Source organism: Medicago sativa, chromosome 5 (assembly GCF_051527215.1).
Source record: "Medicago sativa cultivar Bolivia chromosome 5, Bolivia_mono, whole genome shotgun sequence".
NCBI classification, from domain to species: domain Eukaryota; kingdom Viridiplantae; phylum Streptophyta; class Magnoliopsida; order Fabales; family Fabaceae; genus Medicago; species Medicago sativa.
This window is the reverse complement of record NC_140753.1, coordinates 78683479-78706895: the sequence shown is the minus strand read 5'-3', so window position 1 is coordinate 78706895 and position 23417 is coordinate 78683479. Positions and strand designations below refer to the sequence as shown.

At 33.6% G+C, this 23417-nt stretch overlaps 4 protein-coding genes across 4 annotated transcripts; 1 reads left to right on the top strand and 3 right to left on the bottom strand.

Moving 5' to 3' along the window:
• Positions 1-2842: 2842 nt before the first annotated feature.
• Positions 2843-4284, bottom strand: LOC146925401 (F-box/kelch-repeat protein At3g06240-like). Its single transcript, XM_085710325.1, has one exon. The coding sequence runs from the start codon at positions 4152-4154 to the stop codon at positions 2958-2960; it is 1197 nt and encodes a 398-aa protein (XP_085566451.1). The 5' UTR covers positions 4155-4284; the 3' UTR covers positions 2843-2957.
• Positions 4285-11407: 7123 nt separating this feature from the next.
• On the bottom strand, positions 11408-12854 carry LOC146925400 (F-box/kelch-repeat protein At3g06240-like). The gene has a single exon (XM_085711010.1). It carries the CDS (start codon positions 12759-12761, stop codon positions 11523-11525), a length of 1239 nt encoding a protein of 412 aa, XP_085567136.1. The 5' UTR covers positions 12762-12854; the 3' UTR covers positions 11408-11522.
• Positions 12855-15158: 2304 nt separating this feature from the next.
• Positions 15159-17432, top strand: LOC146925399 (vesicle-associated protein 1-1-like). Its single transcript, XM_085711009.1, has 6 exons — positions 15159-15562; positions 15662-15732; positions 15848-15878; positions 16432-16523; positions 16708-16840; positions 17204-17432. The coding sequence occupies exons 1-6, from the start codon at positions 15391-15393 to the stop codon at positions 17233-17235; spliced, it is 531 nt and encodes a 176-aa protein (XP_085567135.1). The 5' UTR covers positions 15159-15390; the 3' UTR covers positions 17236-17432.
• A 4303-nt stretch (positions 17433-21735) lies between these two features.
• On the bottom strand, positions 21736-23417 carry LOC146925398 (uncharacterized). Its single transcript, XM_085710324.1, has 2 exons — positions 22202-23417; positions 21736-21872 (listed from the first exon to the last, which is right to left on the bottom strand). The coding sequence occupies exons 1-2, from the start codon at positions 23097-23099 to the stop codon at positions 21838-21840; spliced, it is 933 nt and encodes a 310-aa protein (XP_085566450.1). The 5' UTR covers positions 23100-23417; the 3' UTR covers positions 21736-21837.

The following is a 23417-nucleotide window of genomic DNA, read 5'->3' as shown; positions in this document are numbered from 1 at the left end:
AATATGAACCTTTCCTTGGGAGATTATGAATACCATATATAGTTCAGAAAAATATTAAATGACGAAAGAACGTTTTGAGTTTACATACAACTTAAAAAGTCATCTATCATTGAATTTGAAAGTTAGTCGGTGACTCGGATAATAGTTCCCTATAGTAATTGGAATTCTGTTTAATACCTCCCTATTTCAATATAAACACATGTTGTATGAACAATTAAGAACTCTGTTTTGACCATTATCTACTATTTTCTAAATGACAAATACAAAACATCGTGAGAGTGGGAATAAAAAGTAGAAGAACTAAAGTAGACGAACTAAACTAAATATCTCCACACTCTGTCACGCTTCAGCTGTTGGACATCCCTCGTCTGAGTAGGGATGCAGCTACTCACCGAATGATGTGTGCTCATTCTAATAGTGTCAACTTATCAAGGTTGACTATTTACAGAAGGTGCAGCGAGACTGTGGAAGATTTTTTGCATGTGATGCGAGACTGTCTGGTAGAAATAACCTTCGAATGTTGCATAATTGGATTTTAATAATTAATATTTTAATTATTTTATATTCAACAATGCTGTCATACATATTGAAGAGTTGTTAGAATCTATTAAAGTTTTATCTTGGAGGTGGTGTTTGGGGAGATTGAATTCGCCAGCGTGTTTGTTTTACGAGTGGAATTGGAATCCGAAGGATTGTTTGATGCGGTGTAGTGGTTCCTAGGATTCCTGCTGTTTGTTTGTTTGTTGTTCGGCTTTTTTTAGCAGGTTTGGTGCTATCTGTTAGTGCGCCACTACAGCTGTGTAGCAGGCCTGTGTCTTTTGTAGTTTTTGGCCTTCCTTTTGTTTTGCTGTTTGCTCTGGTTTGTTTTGTTTATGGTATCTCTCTGATAAGGAACATAGGGGGTTTTTTAGTGAGGCTTAGGTGGTGACAGATTTTGTCTTTGTATTGTGCCTAATTGTACTATTTTTCCTCCTTGCGGGTTAGCGCGCCTTGTGCTAACTTTGCTTAAATAAGTTTGCTGATTCAAAAAAAAAAAATTTATATTTTAAAAATATTATTACTATTTTTTTATATCATTGTTATAGATAATCAGTATAGAATTATTATTTTCTCTCTCAGCAATTATTTTAACCGTTTTTCCACTTTTTTGGGTCAAAGGGTGAATTTTCTCATCAAAACTCATGGCTCCCTCATTTTTCTCATCTTGAAATAGTCATATGTGTGGCTCTTTTAATTTTAGCAGTTTTAAACTATTTATGCTACAGAAAAATCCATACATCCAAGAACAGACTCGCAACAACAACAAAATACACAGAACACCACACGCCTCTACATCATTAAACTGAAAAACCACTATGATCGATGACAGAGCAGAAAATGCAACTCGCATCTGTATCAAAACAATGTCAAGCATTTTTTTCTTTTTAAATCAAGTTGTTGGAAGATGCTTATAGAGTTGCGTCGGTGACCATATTCTACAACAATCTAAAGGGTTTTCCTTTTATTGGTTAAACTCTATAATTCACAACTAACTGTTGCGAGCTACTGACGCCGCTTTCGTCTGCTGGTGAAAGAAAAGAAAACGGAAGGGAAGGGAAAGGGAGGTGGCAAGAAGATAGTGAGTTAGATTTCCGACTTTAACAAAACAAACCATCTGCTGGTTAGTAACTGGAATTTCCTTTTCCAATTTTTTATGGTTCATTTGATTGGGATGGGGAAGTTGGAATTCGAGATGAGTTTTAAGTAGATTTTTAAGTATCCAAGCCATTGAATTTTGAGTATTCCATGAAAAATCTGATTTACTTCAATATTGGACGAATAAAAACCTTCAAAGCTACATGGAAACCACTAAAGTTGAATCTTTGAAGACAAAAGATTTAGATTTCTTCAGCAGATCATCACCAATTCTGATGGGATTCTATCTGGTCATGATGGTACTAGCAGCAGTTTATCAATATTTGCTCAGATAAAAATTTTGCACACATAGTTGTTCCTGATTCAAAAGACTTCGGCATTAATTGCACCTATCGATAGTGGCGCTGCACTAAGAAGTGTAGCAATCTTAAAAGCACTATGGGGTGATGCTTCATCTGATGATCAGGATTTGACAGATATGCAATATCATAATTATGTCGATGATGGTAAAGATGATACGTCATTTACTCCTTTTGTTTCAAATAGAAAGAAGAAAAATATATCCAGCAGTTTAGAGGACCAAAAAATGAGTGCATTCAAACCCGTGATAAAAATCAGGACCTGAAAATGAAGTTGTTGTTGCTTATTTTGTACTTGACAATTGACATGAATATTATTCGGCGGCTACCAAAAAAGTTAAATATTATAATTCTTCTATGTGTTGGCCTTGGTTTAGGCTTTAGTTGCTATTTTCATGTTCTTTTTTTGCTTCTTTGGGTATAGGCTTGCTTTTGTCCCTCCAAACTTTCCTTGTAAAAAATTTCTTAGCAACAAAAACCACATATCAAAATTTTTCTTGTGTTCAAACGCCTTAAAGCTGAAGAATTTCATAATTGCAGTGAAATAATAATGACTTTAATTGTTACTACACCTAGGCTCATCCTTGTTATGAAATAGAATACGCTGAATAAATGAATTTCCAAAAGAATATAATATAAAAGAACTCTCTAGTGTTTTGATATCTAAAATTGGTTTTGAAAGCAAACCAAATAGGTTTGACATAATTAATATACAGAAAGTTCATTTCAGATACACAGAATTAAGGGTACACCGTACATTGCAGAACTGGAATCAGATAAACACGTTTGTCTGAACTTTAATTTCACTCATGCTGTAAAGAAATGATATAATTTGAAGAGAAATCATATAATTTGTGGATAACACAAGCAACTTTATTGATACAATTGACAAGCCACTCTTTGTACAAGGTAAAATCTTAATAACCACAACCATATACATCTTGGGTGGAAATAAGAAAACAGTTAGATATCTGCTCCTTCAAATGGAAGAAGGTTTTCTTTATGAATTAGTATCTTACAACAAAATCTCTCTATTATTATACCAAGTTCCTCGATCTTTTGGGTATTTAAATCAAACCTAACTAGTCCACCATCTTTTTTTCTGAACAACATATCACCCTTCTTTCCCACTCCGATAGGATACTCAAGGCAAGGTAAAGGGCCTACAATGAAGATTTTAGTCCATGATTCCTTTACACCGAGATCACCCAAAATTGAAATGTGAAAAGTAAATGTGTCTCTGTAGTTTAAGATCAATGCAATAGAACCATTTAATAGCACCAAGTGAATCCACACTGAAAAATTATGAAATAAATCATCCATGCCTGAGGGTATGGGTGTTGCAAGAAAAGTCTCCTTGCTCAAGTCGAATGATAACAAATATGCTTCGTTATGTGTTGCACTTTTACATAGACAATGAGAAAATCCAACCTGGTCACCGATTGGCTTGTATTCCATATTCACATCAAGTTTTCTCCAAGAGTTACTTCTTAGACTATATATCTCCCACATATAGGGACCGTAATTAATTTCGCCAATAACTATTCCATGGCACATCACTTTATAGTCCCCATTGACACAATCATAACCAAATCCATGATGATCAACCACAACAGCCCAGTTAGGTCCATAGTCAAAAGGGCTAGGAGGTAGAAGCTTAAATTCTTTAGTAGTCGGATTCCACAATATAATATTTTTTTGGTGTGCACAAAGGAGACAAAGAGTTCCGTGAACACTGCAAGAACCTAAAATATTGAAACCAGAATCATACTCTAGATTATCCCAATACATCGGATCAAACTTGATACTTGGCCAATCTAATTTGACCATATTCTCAAACCTCTCACCAGAATCAGAATACAACTCAAAAGTTTCTTCACGAAAATCATCACTATCTTGAGGTTCAATTTTTTTATGTAAAAGGAGAGATGTATCATCGTAATAAGAATTATCATTTGTTAAGAAATTATTGCGGTATAGGGTCATGAAATGCGGGTTATCAATTAGAAGAGACCAAGATTTACGAACAGATCCAAATCGTTTCAAAGATTTAATAGGCAATTTTGAGAGAATAGAGAAAAAAAGATCGTCAGGTATATGAGATTGATTTCTTACCTTAACCTTATTATTTGTTGAGACCACCGGAACACATCTCTCCATATTGCAATCTGAATTTGAAGCCGCAATCAAGATGCTGGAAATGAGATTTTTTGTTTTGTTTTTAAAGAAGCTAAAAATGTGATTTTGTTATGAAACTATTAGAATAAGAACAAAAATAAAGAGAAGAAGAAAGAGGATTATATTATTCTCTTGTGATATACAATATGTTACATGTGATCTCTATTTATAGAGAAGTATAATGATATGACTTAAGAGTTAAGTATTTAAGGGATAAGTACATAAATGTGTGACTTAAGAGTTAAGCAAAGGTGTCACTTAATAGATAAGCACAGGGAGGTGGACATCCACTTATAATATTCATAACACCCCCCCTTGGATCTCCATCGAGGATATGCCTCATTAAAACCTTACTAGAGAAAAACCCAATGGGAAAAAATTCTAGTGAAGGAAAAAGAGTACAACATCATTCTGTGTCATAATTTGCCTCATTAAAAACCTTATCAGGAAAACCCAATGGGATAAAACCATGGTTAAGGGAAAAGGAGTGTTGAACACATTTTTGTCTCCCCCTCATAAAGACCATTATATATGACACGAAGAAGTTTAAATAATCCCTAATTACTCGAAACCTCTACTTGGCGGTGACTCTGTAGAAAGATATGATATATCTCCATACTCTTCTCCAAATTAGCAGCTCTTGAGATATCTTCATATTGAGTTGTTGAAAGAACCTCCTTTTAAAAATTAGAAAATCACAAGTTTCTTGTATGTGTAAAATATAATCCTTAATAAAGAGCATTCTCCACTTCCTTGATGTAGTGCTAACAATTTCAAATGATCGGATAATATTGTTGTTTTTCTAAGATACAAATTGTATGCTTGACTTTGCTGCAATATTTGTTTTTACTAATATTGACAAAAAAATACCACGATATATATAATAAGCAAAATAAATTTGTGTCCTCATCTGACCAATTCAAATTGTTCATAATATATAACAAAATAACCTCTTACAACTCTTTTACGCTGCCTTTTTCTCTTTTCAAAAGTACCCTCAATTTTCAATACAAATAATAACACATGTAACTGGTCTGATTTTTCAACGAATTCACAACAATTGGCTCCCACAGTGGGGCAAGGATCAAATCGATAATCAGGCACCATGGGTTCGAAGTGGGATATTGAGAAGTTTATCGGATATAATGATTTTGGGTTTTGGAAGGTAAAGATGAAAGCGGTGTTAATACAACAAAAGTGTGAGAAAGCCTTCAAAGGTGAAGGTGTTGTCTCTCATCTTAGGACTGATGTCTTATAGAGTTGTGGTCTTCTGAAGAGACATTAAACGCTCAACATTATCCTTGAGAGGCGGTGAGAAAAATACTCATGGTCAGTCTGAAGAGGCGGAGGTAAGAATACTCATGATCAACCTTTGAGGTGGAGTTGCAAGGTGAAAGTTATAGTGGATGTACGCATTTGCTAGTTGAGGTACATAAACCTCAGCTTGAGGTGGAGTTGATGACACCACAAATAATGGTACAACTATGGAGACTTTGGGTGATATGCTCTAGTTGTGCGCAAGGGAATTCTTCAAGAAGATGGAAGGCATTCTGGAGTTTGAAGAATCTTTGGCATGGCTTTTGGGATTACCAGAAAAGAACAAGGGTAATCGGAAGCAAGTGAATCTTCAAGAAGGCAGAAGGCATTTCGATGGTTGAAGAGGTTATGGTGTAAACTTGTGGAAGCACCTAAAATTCCTAAACCCTTTTTTCCAGGCTCTCTACACTCAAGGTTTTATCTAATACAAGGTTTATATTTGGGTAGTGTTAACTTGTGTCCATATGGCACATGTTAAGAAATCCAAAAAAAGAAATATTCTCTTAAACTTTGTGCATTCAATTCATTAAAACATTAAAAATTAAATTTAATGCACGCATTCCAATACATTATTTCTACATTTGGTTTATAAACTTGTGCCTTAAGGGCACAAGTTAACATTTCCCTTTATATTTATAGAGAAATATAACTCATCAATTTGGAATGGATATCACGCTGAAGATCCGTTTCTTTTTTTTTTTCTCTCCTTCAGTGGAAGAATATTTGCATCAAATATTCCTTTTTAAAATATATTTGCATCAAATCTTTTTTCATATGGTACAAAAATATATTTATTGTCCATAAATATATTTTCAGCACAAAATATATTTGAAACAAAACTTTTATATTTTTAGCAACAATATTCTTCATCCATCAAATTTTGATTCAATCTACAACAGTAATAAAATAGATAAGAATAAATTTAAATATTAAAAAATATTTGCTCATTTTAGGTTGTAGCCATTAATGGAAATTGACGAATTGAAGATGAAGATTAATGTGTTTTGTCTTGTCATAGCGACGCTGATATTTCTAAGGCGTATCTTTGTTACATATTAATGCCCTGAAGCTAAAGATCCCAAAAAGGAAAACTTTTTTGAGATGTTGAGTCTTTGTACAAACCTTACGTTTGTTGTTAGTATGTTGATCTTCAGGTGTCTTGACAAACCTGCAGTTAAAGAGCGTCAAGAATAGGCTGTTTGATGCTGCAGTTAAACAACTTTTCCTATAATAAATTTGTCGTTGGTGTCGTTAAAAGAATAATTTAGATTTTTTTTGTTATATTCTATTATTATTTATGTCGTTGAAATAGATAATCATGGTTAGTTTGATTTTTTATAACTTGAAAACTTCAAATATTTATATTTATTTAGTTTTAATCAAAATCAAAATTTCTTAAAAAACACCATTCATAATTTTCAACGTTAGGGCAATAAAAAAAACGGAAAGACGAGCACGTGATTGTCCGTCTTTTCGCTAGTTATAATAATAAATATAGAATTCTTTTTAAATCTATATCCATTCATGACTTATGTTAACCGTTTTTGCACTTTTTTGGGTCCAAAGGCTAAGTTTTCTCATCAAAACTCATGACTAATGACATCCCTCATTTTTCTCATCTTGAAAAAGTCATGTATGTTCCTCTTTTTACACTATTTTCACTATTTTTTATGATCTTGAAAAAATGACCCCTTTTTTATGATCTTGAAAAAATGACCCCTACAAGAAGTCCCATACACCAAGGTCATAAACCCACAAGCCAAGACACCCTTGGAAAACTGGATGCAAGATGTAGACAACCTCCGACTAAAAGAAAGTTAAAACAACCTCCCAGAGCAATCAATTCCACCACAACAACCATACAACCAAAAATTATATTACCAATCAAGATTCTCGTTTTATTGATTGTACTTTATAATCCACAACTTACCGTCTTAAGATATTGACGCCACTTTCATCTGCTTGTAGAAGAAAAGACAAAGAGAGGTAGGCAAGAAGATAGACAAAGAGGTTAGTAATGTGCACTATCGTTTTTCAATTTTTTATGGTACATTTCTTCAAAAAAAAAATTATGGTACATTTGATTGAAGAAGTTGGAATTTAAGATGAGTTTTAAGTTTTTTTTTTTTTAAAATATCGATGCCATTGAATATTTGATGAAAAGATAACAAATATTAAAATTTATGAAATGTTTGATTAAATCATGAAATTAATTGTTTTTATATACTAATAATTGATTGGTTCAATGGTTATTGATGCTGACATTATTGATTAAACATATATTTTGAGCGTGACTGTTGATATGGAATTAATGGTATAGATAAACCCTTTTGAAAACATTCCTTTTATTGACGCTTCAATTATTCGTGTTAGAAGATAATAGTCTCAGTTTTTCTTTTTTTGGTTACAAATGCAAATGATAATAGTCTCAGTTTGATGTAATCTAATCTTATACTTAGTGATTCACATTCAAACCTTAAACTGAAATGTTGTCACTCTCTGAAACACATTAGTATAAATCTAAATGATATTAAGTATGGTCAGTATAAATTTAATGTAAGTTTATAATGGCTTTGTTAGACATTCAAAGGACTTTTTTCAGTTACAATTTGGAAACGGTTTGTTGAAAGGTAATCTTAGGGATTTTTTGTGTATGATAAGAGACATAGAGTGAATTGTTGAGTTTAACATGACACATCATCCTCCAATCTCATGTGGCAAAAGTTGAGTGATGTGGCATAGAAGGATGTGAGATATCATGAGGATATACCTCTTGGCAGGAAATTTTGTTTTGTGGTCCATCAATTGAAAATGGCAAAGAGGAAATCTCAACCAAATATTTCAGCTAAATGCTAATTAACAATTAGTATATTCAAAGACATGAACTTTTAATGAAATTTTCTATGGAAGAATATGATAGCTAGTTTAAGACTATGATTAGTAAAAGAAGAGAATGATGAGAATCCCTTTGCTCCTAAAATTGAAATCCCACAAAAAACTTTCCCATAGAGTGCAACAATTGAGAGTAAAACCAGGACATCAAAGGATCAACTAATAGTTATGGTTTGATACCAAGGAGTAATCAATGGGGCCACATCCATGACCATTGTAAAAGGTAAAAGTACAACACTGTCAACTAAATATAGAGGGATGAGAAAATGTTGAGGGGAACTTGAAAACTTGATTGAAATTAAAAAGGAGAATATTGCAGACGGAATGGGATTGGTCATGTGTACAACAAAACATCATTTTTTTTTAGGGGACCAACAAAGCATGTTGTGTTTGACTTTGAATAAAAGAACCAAATATTGCATATGGAATGGGCTAGGTTTTAAACCCTTGTTTTTTTGTTTTTGTAGAAAGAGGGTTTGAAAAAAAAAATATATGCTATAAGTGGCATAAAATGAGGATCTTGTAGATTTGATGATTATTGTGTGGACCAACATCACAAAACAATGTGTTGTTCGTCCATACAATAAACATCCAACCTGCAAGATGTTCTTTTTATGTCACTAATTGCATATAATTTTTTTTAAATGCTCTTTCTACAAAAATCAAAAAAATAGGGGTTTCAAACTCATACCATTTCATATGCAATATCTTGTTATTTTATTCAAACTCAAACATTATATGCAGTGTTGGTCTCCTAGAAAAAGATGTTTCGTTGTACACATGTCCTGTCTCATTCCATTTGCAATATTCTCCTTTTCACTCAAGTTTTCTATTTCAAATCCCCCCAAAATATTTTCTCATCCCTCTATTTGTGATTGACAGTGGTGTACTTTCAACTTTTGTAAGTTTTTAGCTGGGACAATTGCATGATTTCCCCATGTTAAGCTCGCGTGTTCTTGCCGGTTACCACCTGTAAATCACCACCGTTTTAAGTGTTTTCTTTCTTTCTTTGTTTTTTTTTTCAATCAGCCAAACAAAAAGTTTCTTTCTTAAAGTGAATAAGTGGGAAATTTGGATATCAAACTTTGACCCTTGTATAGATCATACAATGTCCCTACAAACTTAGTTAAACTCACATTGATCCTTTTTAAGCACTATTACAAAAATGGGCTTAGATAGCGCTATTTTAAGGTTATTTATAGTGCTATTATAAAGGGTGCTGGTAAAGAATAAAGAATTTACAACGCTGCGGCGTAAATGGATAATACTGAAAATAATTTACAAACTAGTTTTTGATGGTCTTGTTTCTTCCATTTAAGTTGAAACCTCTCATGTTGTTCATAAGCTCCCCAATTCAACTTCTATTTGTTGTTACAAGCTTATAAGCACTTTTTCTCTTGTAGTGAAGAACAATAACTTAGATACCTGGCAAACCATTTTACGGTTCATTGCATGAATTATCTTAAGTAATCCGTAACTGAACAAAATACTTCAATATGGGACAAATAAAAACCTTCTAAGCCACGTGGAAACTATTAAAGTTGAACCTTCGAAGACGAAAGATTTAGATTTCTTCAGCTGAAGTTCCACGAACAAATGTAACTTTCTTCATACAGATCATCACCAATTCTGATGGAGTTATATTAGGTAATAATGATACAAGCAGCAGTTTATCAATATTTGCTCAGATAAAAATGTTGCACGCATAGTTGTTCTTGATTCAAAAGACTTCAGCATTGCACCTATCGATAGTGGCGCTCCATTAAGAAGAGTGGCAATCTTAAAAGCACTACGGGGTGATACTTCATCTGATGATCAGGATCTGATATATATGCAATATCAGAATTATGTCGATGATGTGGTAAAGATTATAAGTCATTTACTCCTTTTGTTTCAAATATAAAGAAGAAGAAAAACATACTGCAGCAGTCTAGAGGACCAAAAACTGAGTGCATTCAAACCCGCGATAAAAATGAGGACCAAAAAAAATGACGTTGTTGTTGCTTATTTTGCACTTGACAATAGACATGAATATTATTTGGCGGCTATTCATTAATGCATTTGTACATCTAGGTAGGTTCTTCTCTGTGTTGGCCTTGGTTTAGGATTTAGTTGCTATTTTCATGTTCTTTCATTGCTTCTTTGAGTATAGGCATTTGTCCCCTCAAACTTTCCTTGTATTTTTTTTTCTTTTCTTAATAAAAAAACTAAATGGAAAAATGTGATAATGTGAAGAAGTTGTTCAAGGGAAATTAAGAGATTTGATGCAGAGGAACCACAACTCCTTTGTACTTGTTCTTGCTATCTGAGATAATTTGGTTTGATTCTTCTGTTTTAATCTTCTTAATCCGACTTAATCATAATGTAGAAAGAGAGTGAAAGTAGAGAAATGTGGAGGAGGCTTGCTTCACAAGGTAGCAAATCTTCAGTGGTCGTAAATACATTTCAATCGAATGAATCAACAAAAACCACATTTGAAAATTTGACTTGTTTCAAACGCATTAAAGCAGAAGAATTTCAAAATGGGTAATGCTTCATGTCGCGAGAATCTCTATCACGAGAGCACCACGGCACACAAAAGCGTTTTATTGTGGTACCCCCTTTCTACCTTGACCCACCCATCATTTAATCTAGTGCAAAATCTATCGGCCATAATGCTTTTGCGACAGCTTCGTGAATTTTGTTCTCGGGGATAAATAGCATCACCTTTTGGAAATGTTGAGAAACTTCAAACTGAGAATCACAATTTTATCCTTGACATTATTTGATTATTTTCGAGATCAAGAAATACCTTACACTGTATAAATAGATTATTAGCCACAACAAGCATGCACTGCATAATTGAATTTCGGAAAGAATATCTCAAAATATGCTTGGTATAATTAATATACAGAAAGTTCATTTCAGATCTACCACACAGAATTAAGGACACATTGGAGAACTGGAATCAGATAAACGTGTTTGCTTGAACTTTAGTTTCAGTCATGCTGTAAAGAAATGATATAATTTAAAGAGAAATCATATAATTTGTGGATAAAACAAGCAACTTTATTGATACAATTGACAAGCCACTCTTTGTACAAGGTAAAATCTTAATAACCACAATTATATACCTCTTGGGTGAAAATAAGAACAAAACAGTTAAATATTTGCACCCTCAAATGGAAGAAGGTTTTCTTTATGAATTAGTATCTTACAACAAAATCTCTCTGTTATTATACCAAGCTCCTCGATCTTTTGGGTGTTTAAATCAAACCTAACTAGTCCACCGTCTTTTTTTCCAAACAACATACTACCCTTCTTTCCCACTCCGATAGGATACTCAAGGCAAGGTAAAGGTCCTACACTGAAGATTTTAGTCCATGATTCTTTTACACCAAGATCACCCAAAATTGAAATGTGAAAAGTAGATGTGTCTGTGTAGTTTAAGATCAACGCAATAGAACCATTTAAAAGCACCAAGTGAATCCACACTGAAAAAATATGAAAATAATCATCCATGTCTGAGGGTATGGGTGTTGTAAGAAAAATCTCATTGCTCAAGTCAAATGATAACAAATATGCTTCGTTATGTGTTGTACTTTTACATAGACAATGAGAAAATCCATCGATGTACACCTGTTCAAGACCGATAGGCCTGTGTTCCAAATTCACAACAAGTTTTCTCCAAGAGTTACTTCTTAGACTGTATATCTCCCACATATAGGGACCGTAATTAATTTCATCGATAATTATTCCATGGCACATCACTTTATAGTCCCCATTGACACAATCATAACCAAATCCATGATGATCAACCAAAACAGCCCAGTTAGGTCCAGAGTCAAATGGGCTAGGAGGTAGAAGCTTAAATTCCTTAGTAGTCGGATTCCACAATATAATATTTTGTTGCCGTGCACAAAGGAGACAAAGAGTTCCATGAACACTACCAGAACCTAAAATATTAAAGCCAGAATCATACTCCGCTTCATCCCTAATCATCGGATCTAACTTGATACCTGGCCAATCTAATTTGACCATGTTCTCAAACCTCTCACCAGAAACAGAATACAACTCAAAAGTTTCATCATGAGAATCATCACCATCTTGAGGTTTGAATTTTTTATGTAAAAGGAGAGATGTATGATCGTAATAAGAATTATCGTTTGTTAAGAAACAATTGCGGTATAGAGTCATGAAATGCGGGTTATCAATCAAAAGAGACCATGATTTATGAGCACATCCAAATCGTTTCAAAGATTTAATAGGCAATTTTGAGAGAATAGAGAAGAAGAGATCGTCAGGTATATGAGATTGACTTCTTACCTTAACCTTATTATTTGTCGAGACCACTGGAACGCATCTCTTCATATTGCAATCTGAATTTGAAGCCGCAAGCATGCTGGAAATGAGATTTTTAATCCTTTTTTTTTTTTTGTTTTTAAAGAAGCTGGAAATGATATTTTAGGGATCACGAAAAGCAAAACCCACTCAAAAAAGTTAAATCATCGTTCAGAGTGATAATAATAAAAAGGAGTTTATAATGCTACTAAAAAGGATTTTAAGATATTTTTATGATATTTTCTTCCCTAAAAAAAAGATATTTTTATGATATTTTTAATTACTGTGCTACTGCTACATATCATTTGGTTATAACTTAATTGAGAAGTCACCCAAAAAACTTAACTGAGAAGGTATTTAAAATATTTTCTGTTTAAGTAAATTAAGAGCATAAAATATTTTTTCTATATTAATTTAAAGCTAAGAACGTTATTTTTATTTAAAGCTAAGAACTTTATTTAGAAGTAACTTCAAACATTATGTCTAATCCATAAAAAATTAAAGCTATGTTGTCTTGGGACTGACTGGTTTTTTGGGACTGACCGGACTTTACAAAAAATTTGTGCGTAACTATCCTTACTAGATTGAGATTTTAAAAGACTATTTTAGTAAAATAACCATCTTTAAGATTTTTCAATTTCTGAAGAATGAATCATATAAATATTAGTGTGATAATATTGACTCTGAGACTTTAACTGACTAATTTCTGCACTCAAGGTTTATAACAAAGCAAATTCTACTGTACACCCAACGTATTTGAGTGTACTAGTACACCAAACCCTTAAATTTATAGTTAACTGAGTAGGTTTTTTGAAGGAAAATAATATTTTTTATCATTTATAATTATAATGATTGTATCTTATTCACCAAAAGCATAAACGAAATAAAATTGAATTTTTTTGAATTTTTATCGCTCATAATAGAGAACTTTGATTATTTTATACGGTAATATGTAAAAAAATTACTATGATTCTTATAAACAATGATTGATGTGTTTTTCTTATGAAATGATATTTTCTAAAATATAAATGCCGACAAATAACTATTTATTTCATAAAATTGATCGTTAATTTATATATTTATAAAACAAGAGTCCAGGTACACCTCAATTTACGAATGTATTGTAGATAGGGTTGGGAATAGGTCAGGCCGGCCTACAGGGGCCTACGACCTGGCCTGTTTAAGCCTGGCCTGGCCTGTTTATTAAAAAGGCTAAGCTTAGGCTTTTCAAAAAGCCTATTTAAGTAAATAGGTCAGACTTAGGCTATCAAAAAAGCCTACAAAGCCTAATAGGCCGGCATGTTTATGCATGTTATTAAAATTTATTTTTTATTTATAATAAAATATAATTTATATTAAACATAAAAATAAATAAACAACTCAAATAATAGACTTTTTAAATAGTCTTTAAGGCCTTATAGTGAAATAGACTTTTAAGGCCTTATAGTGATAGACCAGCATTACATTGAAATAGGCTTTAAGGCCTATTTAGCCTATTTAAAAGTAGATAAAATAGAATGTTTAATGACCTTTATAATAAGTAGGCTTGTAAATAGGCTTTCAGGCCAGGCCAAGCTTTTAGATAGGCCAGGCCAGGCCAAAAAAAAGGCCTATGAAAGGCCATAGGCCAGGCTCAGGCTTACAATTTTTTTCGTAGGCCAGGCTAAGGTCTGGCCTGACCTGGCCTATTCCCAACCCTAATTGTAGAAGTTCCCTCATAACAAAGGATTTTAATGGATTTATAGCACTAAAATTTAAGATTTCAAAAGATTTTATGAATTTTTAGGATTTCTTAGGACTCGATAAGTTTCAAAATTATGCTGAATGGAGAAAATAATAAATAAATAAATTTGAATGTATAGAGATGAAATTTGAAGCAAAAGAAGCTCTGATCCCATACACGAAAGGGTACTTCATGCCATGATTGTACAGATTTTCAGATCTAGTTAAAAAGACATGAAGATTTTTGTCGCATTGAAAACACACTTATCGCGCCTAAAAGATTTTTTGGCAGTGGTTATGGGAAAGCATTTTGTGGCCTTGTCTTTTTTATGAGTTGTTTGAATATCCAATCGATTGTTTGACTAGATAGAGGATGATAGGAATTCTAATTAAATTTATTGGATGGTGTGGTTAATACCACTTGTAGTAGATCTCAAAATGTGGGAGTAGGACAACTTGTAGTGTTTTGCATTATCATGAATTAATAAATCTTTTAATATATTATGTGTGTCTATCTCTCTCATAAATTTTTTTATTTTCCTTTTTATCCTTTTTCTTAGGGTTGTGAAACACTTTTAGATTGAAGATAAATTAGTCCCTTTGTTATAATGACTCTAGGTCTAGTTTCTCCTCCGTATATAAACATATTATGGACTACTTTTGATATTCTTTTCGAGTGAGGTTAAGTCAGACTGAGAAAAAAGTAACAAATCAAGATAAATTGCAGAGAGAATATTTATGAATTTGGTAGTGCACAAACCAAAAAATAACAGAAAAACAATATTAATACAGCTTGGTATGATTGGATTTCATTAATAATATTATCTGTTCAAAAATCATTCTCTAATTTAGTCCTTGTAACCGCATTCACGTATCAATTAGAAATATAAAATGGCTCATTCTTTCCCTTTGTTATGCTCATTCAATCCCTGGAAAAACAACACTTTTGTGACACACATCCTATAAAATGGGACAAACAGTTTCTTCTTTTATTTACCCACATTGTTCCAACTCTGTTTCTTCATTTTATGGGGATTATGAACAATTGAAATCGCAACCAGATAATTACCAATTGAAATCACAAGAAGAAGATACTTGTTGTTATATAGTGACGAAGCATCAAGAGTTTAGGGTTCCATGTAATTCTTAATCTTAGTTTTGGGATTTTTTTTTTTATTTTTTATACAAATTTCAGTTTTTTTTCTAATTTCTTATTCTTCGATTTTATTGTGAAACAGTTGAATTGGGAAAGAACATTTCATGCACTGTCCATATGACTAACAAATCAGATGATTTTGTTCGTATCAAGGTACTCATTATTTCATTCTTCAATCATGTTTTCACTTTTTTTTTTTTTTGACTTTTTTTGAGTTTGAGAATTTGTGTCTTTTATTTTTGTTTTTATATTGATGGTGTTGTTGCAGATTAATCCAACGAAACCTGGTGTAATTCAAGGTTTTATTCTCTCTCTTTCTATCATAGGTTTATTGAAACATGTACTCTTAACTTATTTAGATCCTTTTCATTTTATATGACACAAGCATCAAAGATTGTGATTACATCAATTAATTCATTTTTCCGATGTCACTGTGTTGACACCTCTTAACTATTGATATCGTTAGAACTGACCTCTCTATCCGACTTAGGTCAATGTCTGACACTGACAATTGTGATTACATCAATTAATTCATTTTTCCGATGTCAATGTGTCCATGTTGGTGTCATGTCCGGTGTTTGTATCCGTGTATGTGCTTAACAAATCATTGTTTTTTTTAACGGATAAATTTATTGAAAGCATACCTAACACAAGAAGTGAATAGGCAGCACAAAGATTACAAACATGAAACAATGATTTTTACCCTTAAAAGTGAATTGTTCACTTTTGAAACAATGTTTGCATGGGATTAGTTGTATAACGTCACGTGTTCTATTCTTTCATACTCACTTTTCTAACAATTCACACTAAATAGCATCCTTAATGATTGTTTGTGGCATATTCACATTGTAGTTACAACACATGCCGCCAGAAACACGCATCTCATTCAACGCATACTTCTAAGGCCTGGAACAGCCATGAAAAATATCAATCCAGCTGAAATGGTAACAACAAATATCAAATTGTTTCTTGACATAGTTTAGAGAGTCACATTAATATTGTATGTATGAAATGACGTATTAAGTGTACTCTAGTTCTTGAGTCGGATACCGAGTTTTCAAACAAAAATAAAAATGCATTATGTCCACTTTACATGATTGAATCGTCTTTTTTTCTCGTTGCATTTAGTTTAAAAAGGAATCTGGCTATGAAGTTGAAGAATGCAAAGTGACAGTAGTTTATGATGATCCTCCTCAAACACCATCCCCAATTCAAGAAGGATCTGATGAAGATTTGTCTCCTCAAGCATCTATCTTTCCTCGTAAGTTAGTTTTTAGTTTAATTTTTTTAAAGCAGTTCAGATATAATTTTTAAAGGACAAGTTTTCATGTCAGTGTAATAATGTAATAACCGAGACATATAAAATATCATGATGATTATAATGCAGTTTAAGGATCTATCTTTGAAAGGTTTTTGAAAATTTAAATGCCCAAGTTTTAATGTTTTATGAGTTTATGTACTTATTTACTATACTGCTAATCTTTTCGAAGTTGATTACTTCATGTCATTTATTTAGACTTTGTTTGCTCAAACGCGCAGTAAACCCTATTTATGAATGAATTGTTCTTAGTAAGATTTGAATTCGGAAAAATTGGTGCTCATTTTGAATTTCTTATCATGCCAGACAACAGCGCTTTCTTCGAAGTTATCGGATGAGAAGAATTCCGTTATTGAGCAAAATAAGCAACTTCAGCAAGAATTGTTATTGCATTTATTCTGTAAATTTTCTTTTATGATTGCTTATGCACATTTTATCTTGAACGTTATAATGATTGTTATCATATGATCGTATTTTTATTTTTTTTAATTAGTGACCTCCAAAGTGGATATTATAATGAAGTTTACTTTCATCACTTCGAATTTGTTCATTGTAACGGAATTCTTTTTGAAGCGTCCCGACATGTCATATACTATCATGGTTGTTAGGTGTGAGACATTGAAGCTGCCAATTAACTACATATCGAACTTCAAAGCTATTTTTAGGCAGGAAAAGTAATGTTTACTATCAATAGAACTAGTAAAAGATTCATGCATTAACACGCGTCACACAACATTGCGGTAATTTTATAAAAAAAGTACATCATCGTATTCAAGCTGGGTGGTTGAAATGGAGAAGAGCCTCAGGTGTTTTGTGCGATAAGAAAGTACCACTTAAGCTGAAAGGAAAGTTCTATCGGACAGCAGTCAGACCGGCAATGTTGTATGGTACGGAGTGTTGGGCGGTTAAGAGCCAACACGAGAGTAAAGTAAGCGTAGCGGAGATGAGGATGTTGCGTTGGATGAGTGGTAAGACTAGACATGATAGGATTAGGAATGACATCATTAGAGAGAGAGTGGGGGTAGCACCTATAGTAGAAAAGTTGGTAGAAAATAGGCTTAGATGGTTTGGACATGTAGAGAGAAGACCCGTAGACGCCGTGGTAAGAATAGTAGATCAAATGGAGGAGAGTCAGGTTAAAAGAGGTAGAGGAAGACCTAAGAAAACTATTAGAGAAACCATTAGAAAAGATTTAGAGGTCAATGAGTTGGATCCAAATATGGTCTTTGATAGAACATTATGGCGGCATTTGATCCATGTAGCCGACCCCACTTAGTGGGATAAGGCGTTGTTGTTGTTGTTGTTTAAAAATAGTAAATGAAAATTATCACCATTGATACAATGTTTCTATTAAAAAAATTGTATGTAAAAATCCGTTAAATATTTACATCGCATCAGTTGTAGATTTTATTTGTTTATATCACCAAAACCAAATTTTTATGTGGTAATATGAGATGCGTCAAAAAAAAAAATGTACTAATATGAGAAAGTCAATATTATAAAATTTTGAAAACACTATTTTCACCGGCTTCTGGAGCGTGAGTAGCAGCTCTTGGATGAACATAGGTGGCTGTTGTTCAATGCTCTAATGTTTGTAAATTCAAATCAAATAAGGCTAATTAACATGATAAGGTTATTTCTTGTAGAAAAGTTTCAGAGAATAATTTCATATATGTCATCATAGAATAAAGCAACATTACATATATACACAAGACTCCCTATAATTCCTCCTCTATTAAGGGAATATGTCGCTACACATATATACAAAAGACTCCCTATATTCCTCCTCTATTCAGGGAATGTGTCTGCCAATTAACTACACACAGTACAATTGACTATCATAATATATTTACTGCCTAATTTAGTTAACAGGATATTTGACTTATCTTAACACCCCCACTCAAGTTGGTGCATGGATATCACACATTCCCAACTTGAATAATGACTCATTAAACACTCTGCTTGTCACTCCTTTGGTGAGAACATCAGCTAACTGCAGTTCTGATCTTACAAAGGGAAAGGAAATTACTCCAGCTTCAAGCTTTTCTTTGATGAAATGTCTATCAATCTCTACATGTTTTGTTCTATCATGTTGGACAGGGTTATGAGCAATTGCTATTGCTGATGTATTATCACAGTACAACCTCATAGCTTCCTTTGGTTTAAACCCCATATCTGACAAAACATTCCGTACCCACAAAAGTTCACATACCCCAAGTGCCATGCCTCTAAACTCTGCTTCAGCACTAGATCTTGCTACTACTGGTTGTTTTTTACTCCTCCAGGTTACAAGATTTACTCCTACAAACGTAAAGTAACCAGAGGTAGACCTTCTGTCATTTTTTGACCCTGCCCAATCAGCATCGGTGTACCCTTCAACCTCTAAGTTTCCATGATTTGAGAATAAAATTCCTTTTCCGGGAGTAGACTTCAAATATCTCAAAATCCTCTCAACAGCATCCATATGAGGCTTGCGTGGATCATGCATAAATTGACTAACAACATTTACTGCATAGGTAATATCAGGACGTGTATGAGACAAATAAATTAATTTTCCCACTAGCCTCTGGTACCTCCCTCTATCTATGCTAGCTGAATTTGAACATTGAAAAAGCATATGATTTTGTTCAATTGGGTTATCAACTGGTTTACACCCAAGCAACCCAGTTTCAGATAATAAATCAATAGTATATTTTCTTTGACATAGAAAAATACCATGGTTTGATCTAGCTACTTCAATACCCAAAAAATATTTGAGGTTTCCAAGTTGTTTCATCTCAAATTCAGATGCAAGATATTTTTGCAAACTAGAAATCTCATCTTGGTCATTTCCTGTAACTATCATATCATCTACATAGATAATTAAGGCTGTAATTTTACCTTCTCCTTTCTTCAAAAATAAGGTATGATCATAGTTACTTGCTCTATAGCCAAAAGCCTTCATAGACTTGGTGAACCTTCCAAACCATGCTCTTGGGGGTTGTTTTAATCCATACAAAGCCTTTTTTAATTTACAAACCTTCATTCCATTTGAATTTATCATGGAATCTGCCATACTTGGTGGAAAATCCATATAAATTTCTTCTAAAATTTCTCCATGTAAGAAAGCGTTTTTCACATCAAATTGTAAAAGAGGCCAATCTTGGTTTGCTGCTAGTGACAAAAGTATTCTCACAGTGTTGAGCTTGGCTACCGGTGCAAACGTCTCTTGATAATCTACACCATAAGACTGAGTGTAACCTTTAGCAACTAGGCGAGCTTTATACCTCTCAATACTTCCATCAGCTTTGTGTTTTATTGAAAAAACCCATTTGCACCCCACTGGTTTCTTCCCACTTGGTAAAGTCACAATATCCCAAGTGTTGTTCTTTTCTAAAGCTGTCATCTCCTCAGCCATTGCTTCCGTCCATCTAGGATCTGCCAAAGCTTCCTGTACATTACTAGGAATAGAAATTGAGGATAATTGAGATACAAATGATGCATATGACCGAGATAACTTGTGAGTTGACACATAATTACTAATGGGATATTTAGCTTTGGATTGAGGGTCTGGTTCATATCTGACAGGAGGTTGACCATGATTAGACCGGGGTGGAAGAATATATTGGACGGTAGTCGACTCAGTGTTAGGTGTGATGGTGGTCTCATGTAAACCAGGATCAATTTCATGATCAGTTTCATAATTAAAAACATGATCAACTTCATCTGTATATGTATTATCAAGGATAGGATAAAGAGATACCTCTGAAGAGTCATGTTGAACCTGTGGAGAAGATTGAGTTAGTTGGATATGATCGGAAGACATTGTATTATCTAAAAGTGGAATGTCCATATTTAGGACTGGTTCACTTCCTGCAGAGTGATCCTCACAAGATAATTTTACATTTGAAAAGTCAAATAGACTAATATCATGATGTTGCACTTCATTTTCATTCCCCCCTTGAAGTGTAGAATCGACATAAAAAAAATTATCTTCATGAAATGTCACATCCATAGAAATATAAAATTTCTTTGATGTGGGATGGTAAGCAAGATAACCTTTTTGAGTTGATCCATACCCAACAAAGACACATTTAACAGCTCGTTTTTCAAACTTTGTACGTTGATGTGGGTGTAAGTGCACATATATAACACATCCAAAAACACGAGGAAGTAAATGAACAATGGAAGGAAGAACACAATGATCAGACAACACATCTAGAGGTCTTCTAAAGTTAAGCACACTAGAAGGGGTTCGATTAATCAAGTAAACGGCAGAGTTCACAGCCTCGCCCCACAAATGTGATGGAACATTACCATCTATTAAGAGTGATCGTGTCACTTCTAATATATGTCTATTTTTCCTTTCAGCCACTCCGTTTTGTTGGGGTGAGTAAGGACATGTAGCTTGATGCAAAATGCCTTTAGAGTTCATGAACTCCATTAATTCCTTTTTAAAATATTCCCCTCCATTATCAGATCTAATCACTTTTATACATGTGTTAAATTGTGTAACTATCATTTGATGAAAGGAACGAAACACATCATACACATCACTTTTATGTTTTAACAAATATACCCAAGTTACCCGAGTACAATCATCAACAAAACTGATAAACCATTTTTTCCCATTATGCGTAGATCGTGGGGCAGGGCCCCAAACATCAGTATGTACTAACGAAAAAGGAAAATCAGTTTTTTTATTGCTTAAAGGATAAACAACACGATGGCTTTTTGCCATTACACAAGTTTCACAAAGAAAATCTGAAATATGGCATTTATGAAATAACGATGGAAATAATTTCTTTAGATAACTAAAAGAAGGATGTCCTAATCGTTTATGCCATAGCCAAATTTCATTTTTATTTTTATCTTGTATTTGATCACTTGCAATATGAACCAATGCTCCATTATGGATTTGTTGTGATACATTTTCAAGATAATACAATCCTTCACTTTGTCTACCACTGCCAATCTTCTCCTTGGTGTGAATATTCTGTAAAAGACAATGAGTTGGGTAAAACATAGCAACACAAGAATGTGATTTGATTAATTTGCTGACAGAGAGAAGGTTACAATTCAAAGTAGGAACAAATAAGACATCAGATATTGATAAGGAGGGTGAGAGGGATAAAGTACCAACACCTTCAATAGGAGAAGGGACTCCATTGGCATTAATAATGATAGTTTTAGAATGAGAACTACCAGGAAAAAAATTAGTAAATACATGACGTTCACAAGTCATATGGTCAGTAGCCCCTGTATCGATTATCCAATCTCTACCCCTAGTAACAACAGAAAGATTAAGAGCAGAGTTAGATATACCTGATTTGGTTACGAATCCTGCAGCTGTAGAATTATGACTTTTCATATTTTCTGCCTTATTGCTGGAATTATTTTTTCCTTTTGGATGCCAATCTGGATATCCATGGAGTTTAAAACATGCTTCCACTACATGATTATCACCATTACAGTGGGTACACTTACGAACTCCTTTCTTGGGATATTTCTTCACAGAGAAAACAGACCCCTCAGTAGGCTCACTACCAAGCATAGCTTCTTGGCGATTTGCTTCAGCACAAACAGTTGCATACACTGATTGAACATTTGGGAGCGGAGTGGTAGCAAGGATACGACCACGAACTCCATCCAAATGTGAATCCAGTCCAGCCAGAAAAACATAAACTCGTTGGGAGTTAATCATCTTGTTATACTTCTCAACATCTTTAGGGCATTCCATGGTACAATCATTTATAGCATCATACTCTTGCCATAACCTCTGCAATTTACTAAAGTATGTAATAACAGATCCACCATTTTGTTGAGTAGAGATTACCTCACGATACAATTGATATGCTCTTGATGCATCTTGGTTTACTGAATACGTCTCCTTCACGGTTTCCCAAATTTCCTTTGCCGTAGCCAAGCGAATGAAGAGGGATCTGGTTTCTTTGGTCATAGAATCCAGAAGCCAAGACTTGACCAAGCAGTTTTCATCTTCCCATGTTTCATATTCCTCAGATTTCTGGTCTTTTGGTGCAGCCTTTGTTCCGGTGACGTAACCCCAACGTTTTCTGCCTCTGATCTTGTTTTGTGCATTCAACGACCACTCGACATAGTTGCTGCCGTCAAGTCGTTCCGGAGTTAGTGCATCATGATAGTGGATAGCAGCAGAAGAATTGTGTAACGGTTTCTCCGATTTATCATTCTCGGAAGAAGCCATAAGAAATTATTCAAAGAAACCTACAAGCACTAATTCCTATATTGTAGAGAGGAAGTCAGTGTTGGCTCTGATACCATGTAGAAAAGTTTCAGAGAATAATTTCATATATGTCATCATAGAATAAAGCAACATTACATATATACACAAGACTCCCTATAATTCCTCCTCTATTAAGGGAATATGTCGCTACACATATATACAAAAGACTCCCTATATTCCTCCTCTATTCAGGGAATGTGTCTGCCAATTAACTACACACAGTACAATTGACTATCATAATATATTTACTGCCTAATTTAGTTAACAGGATATTTGACT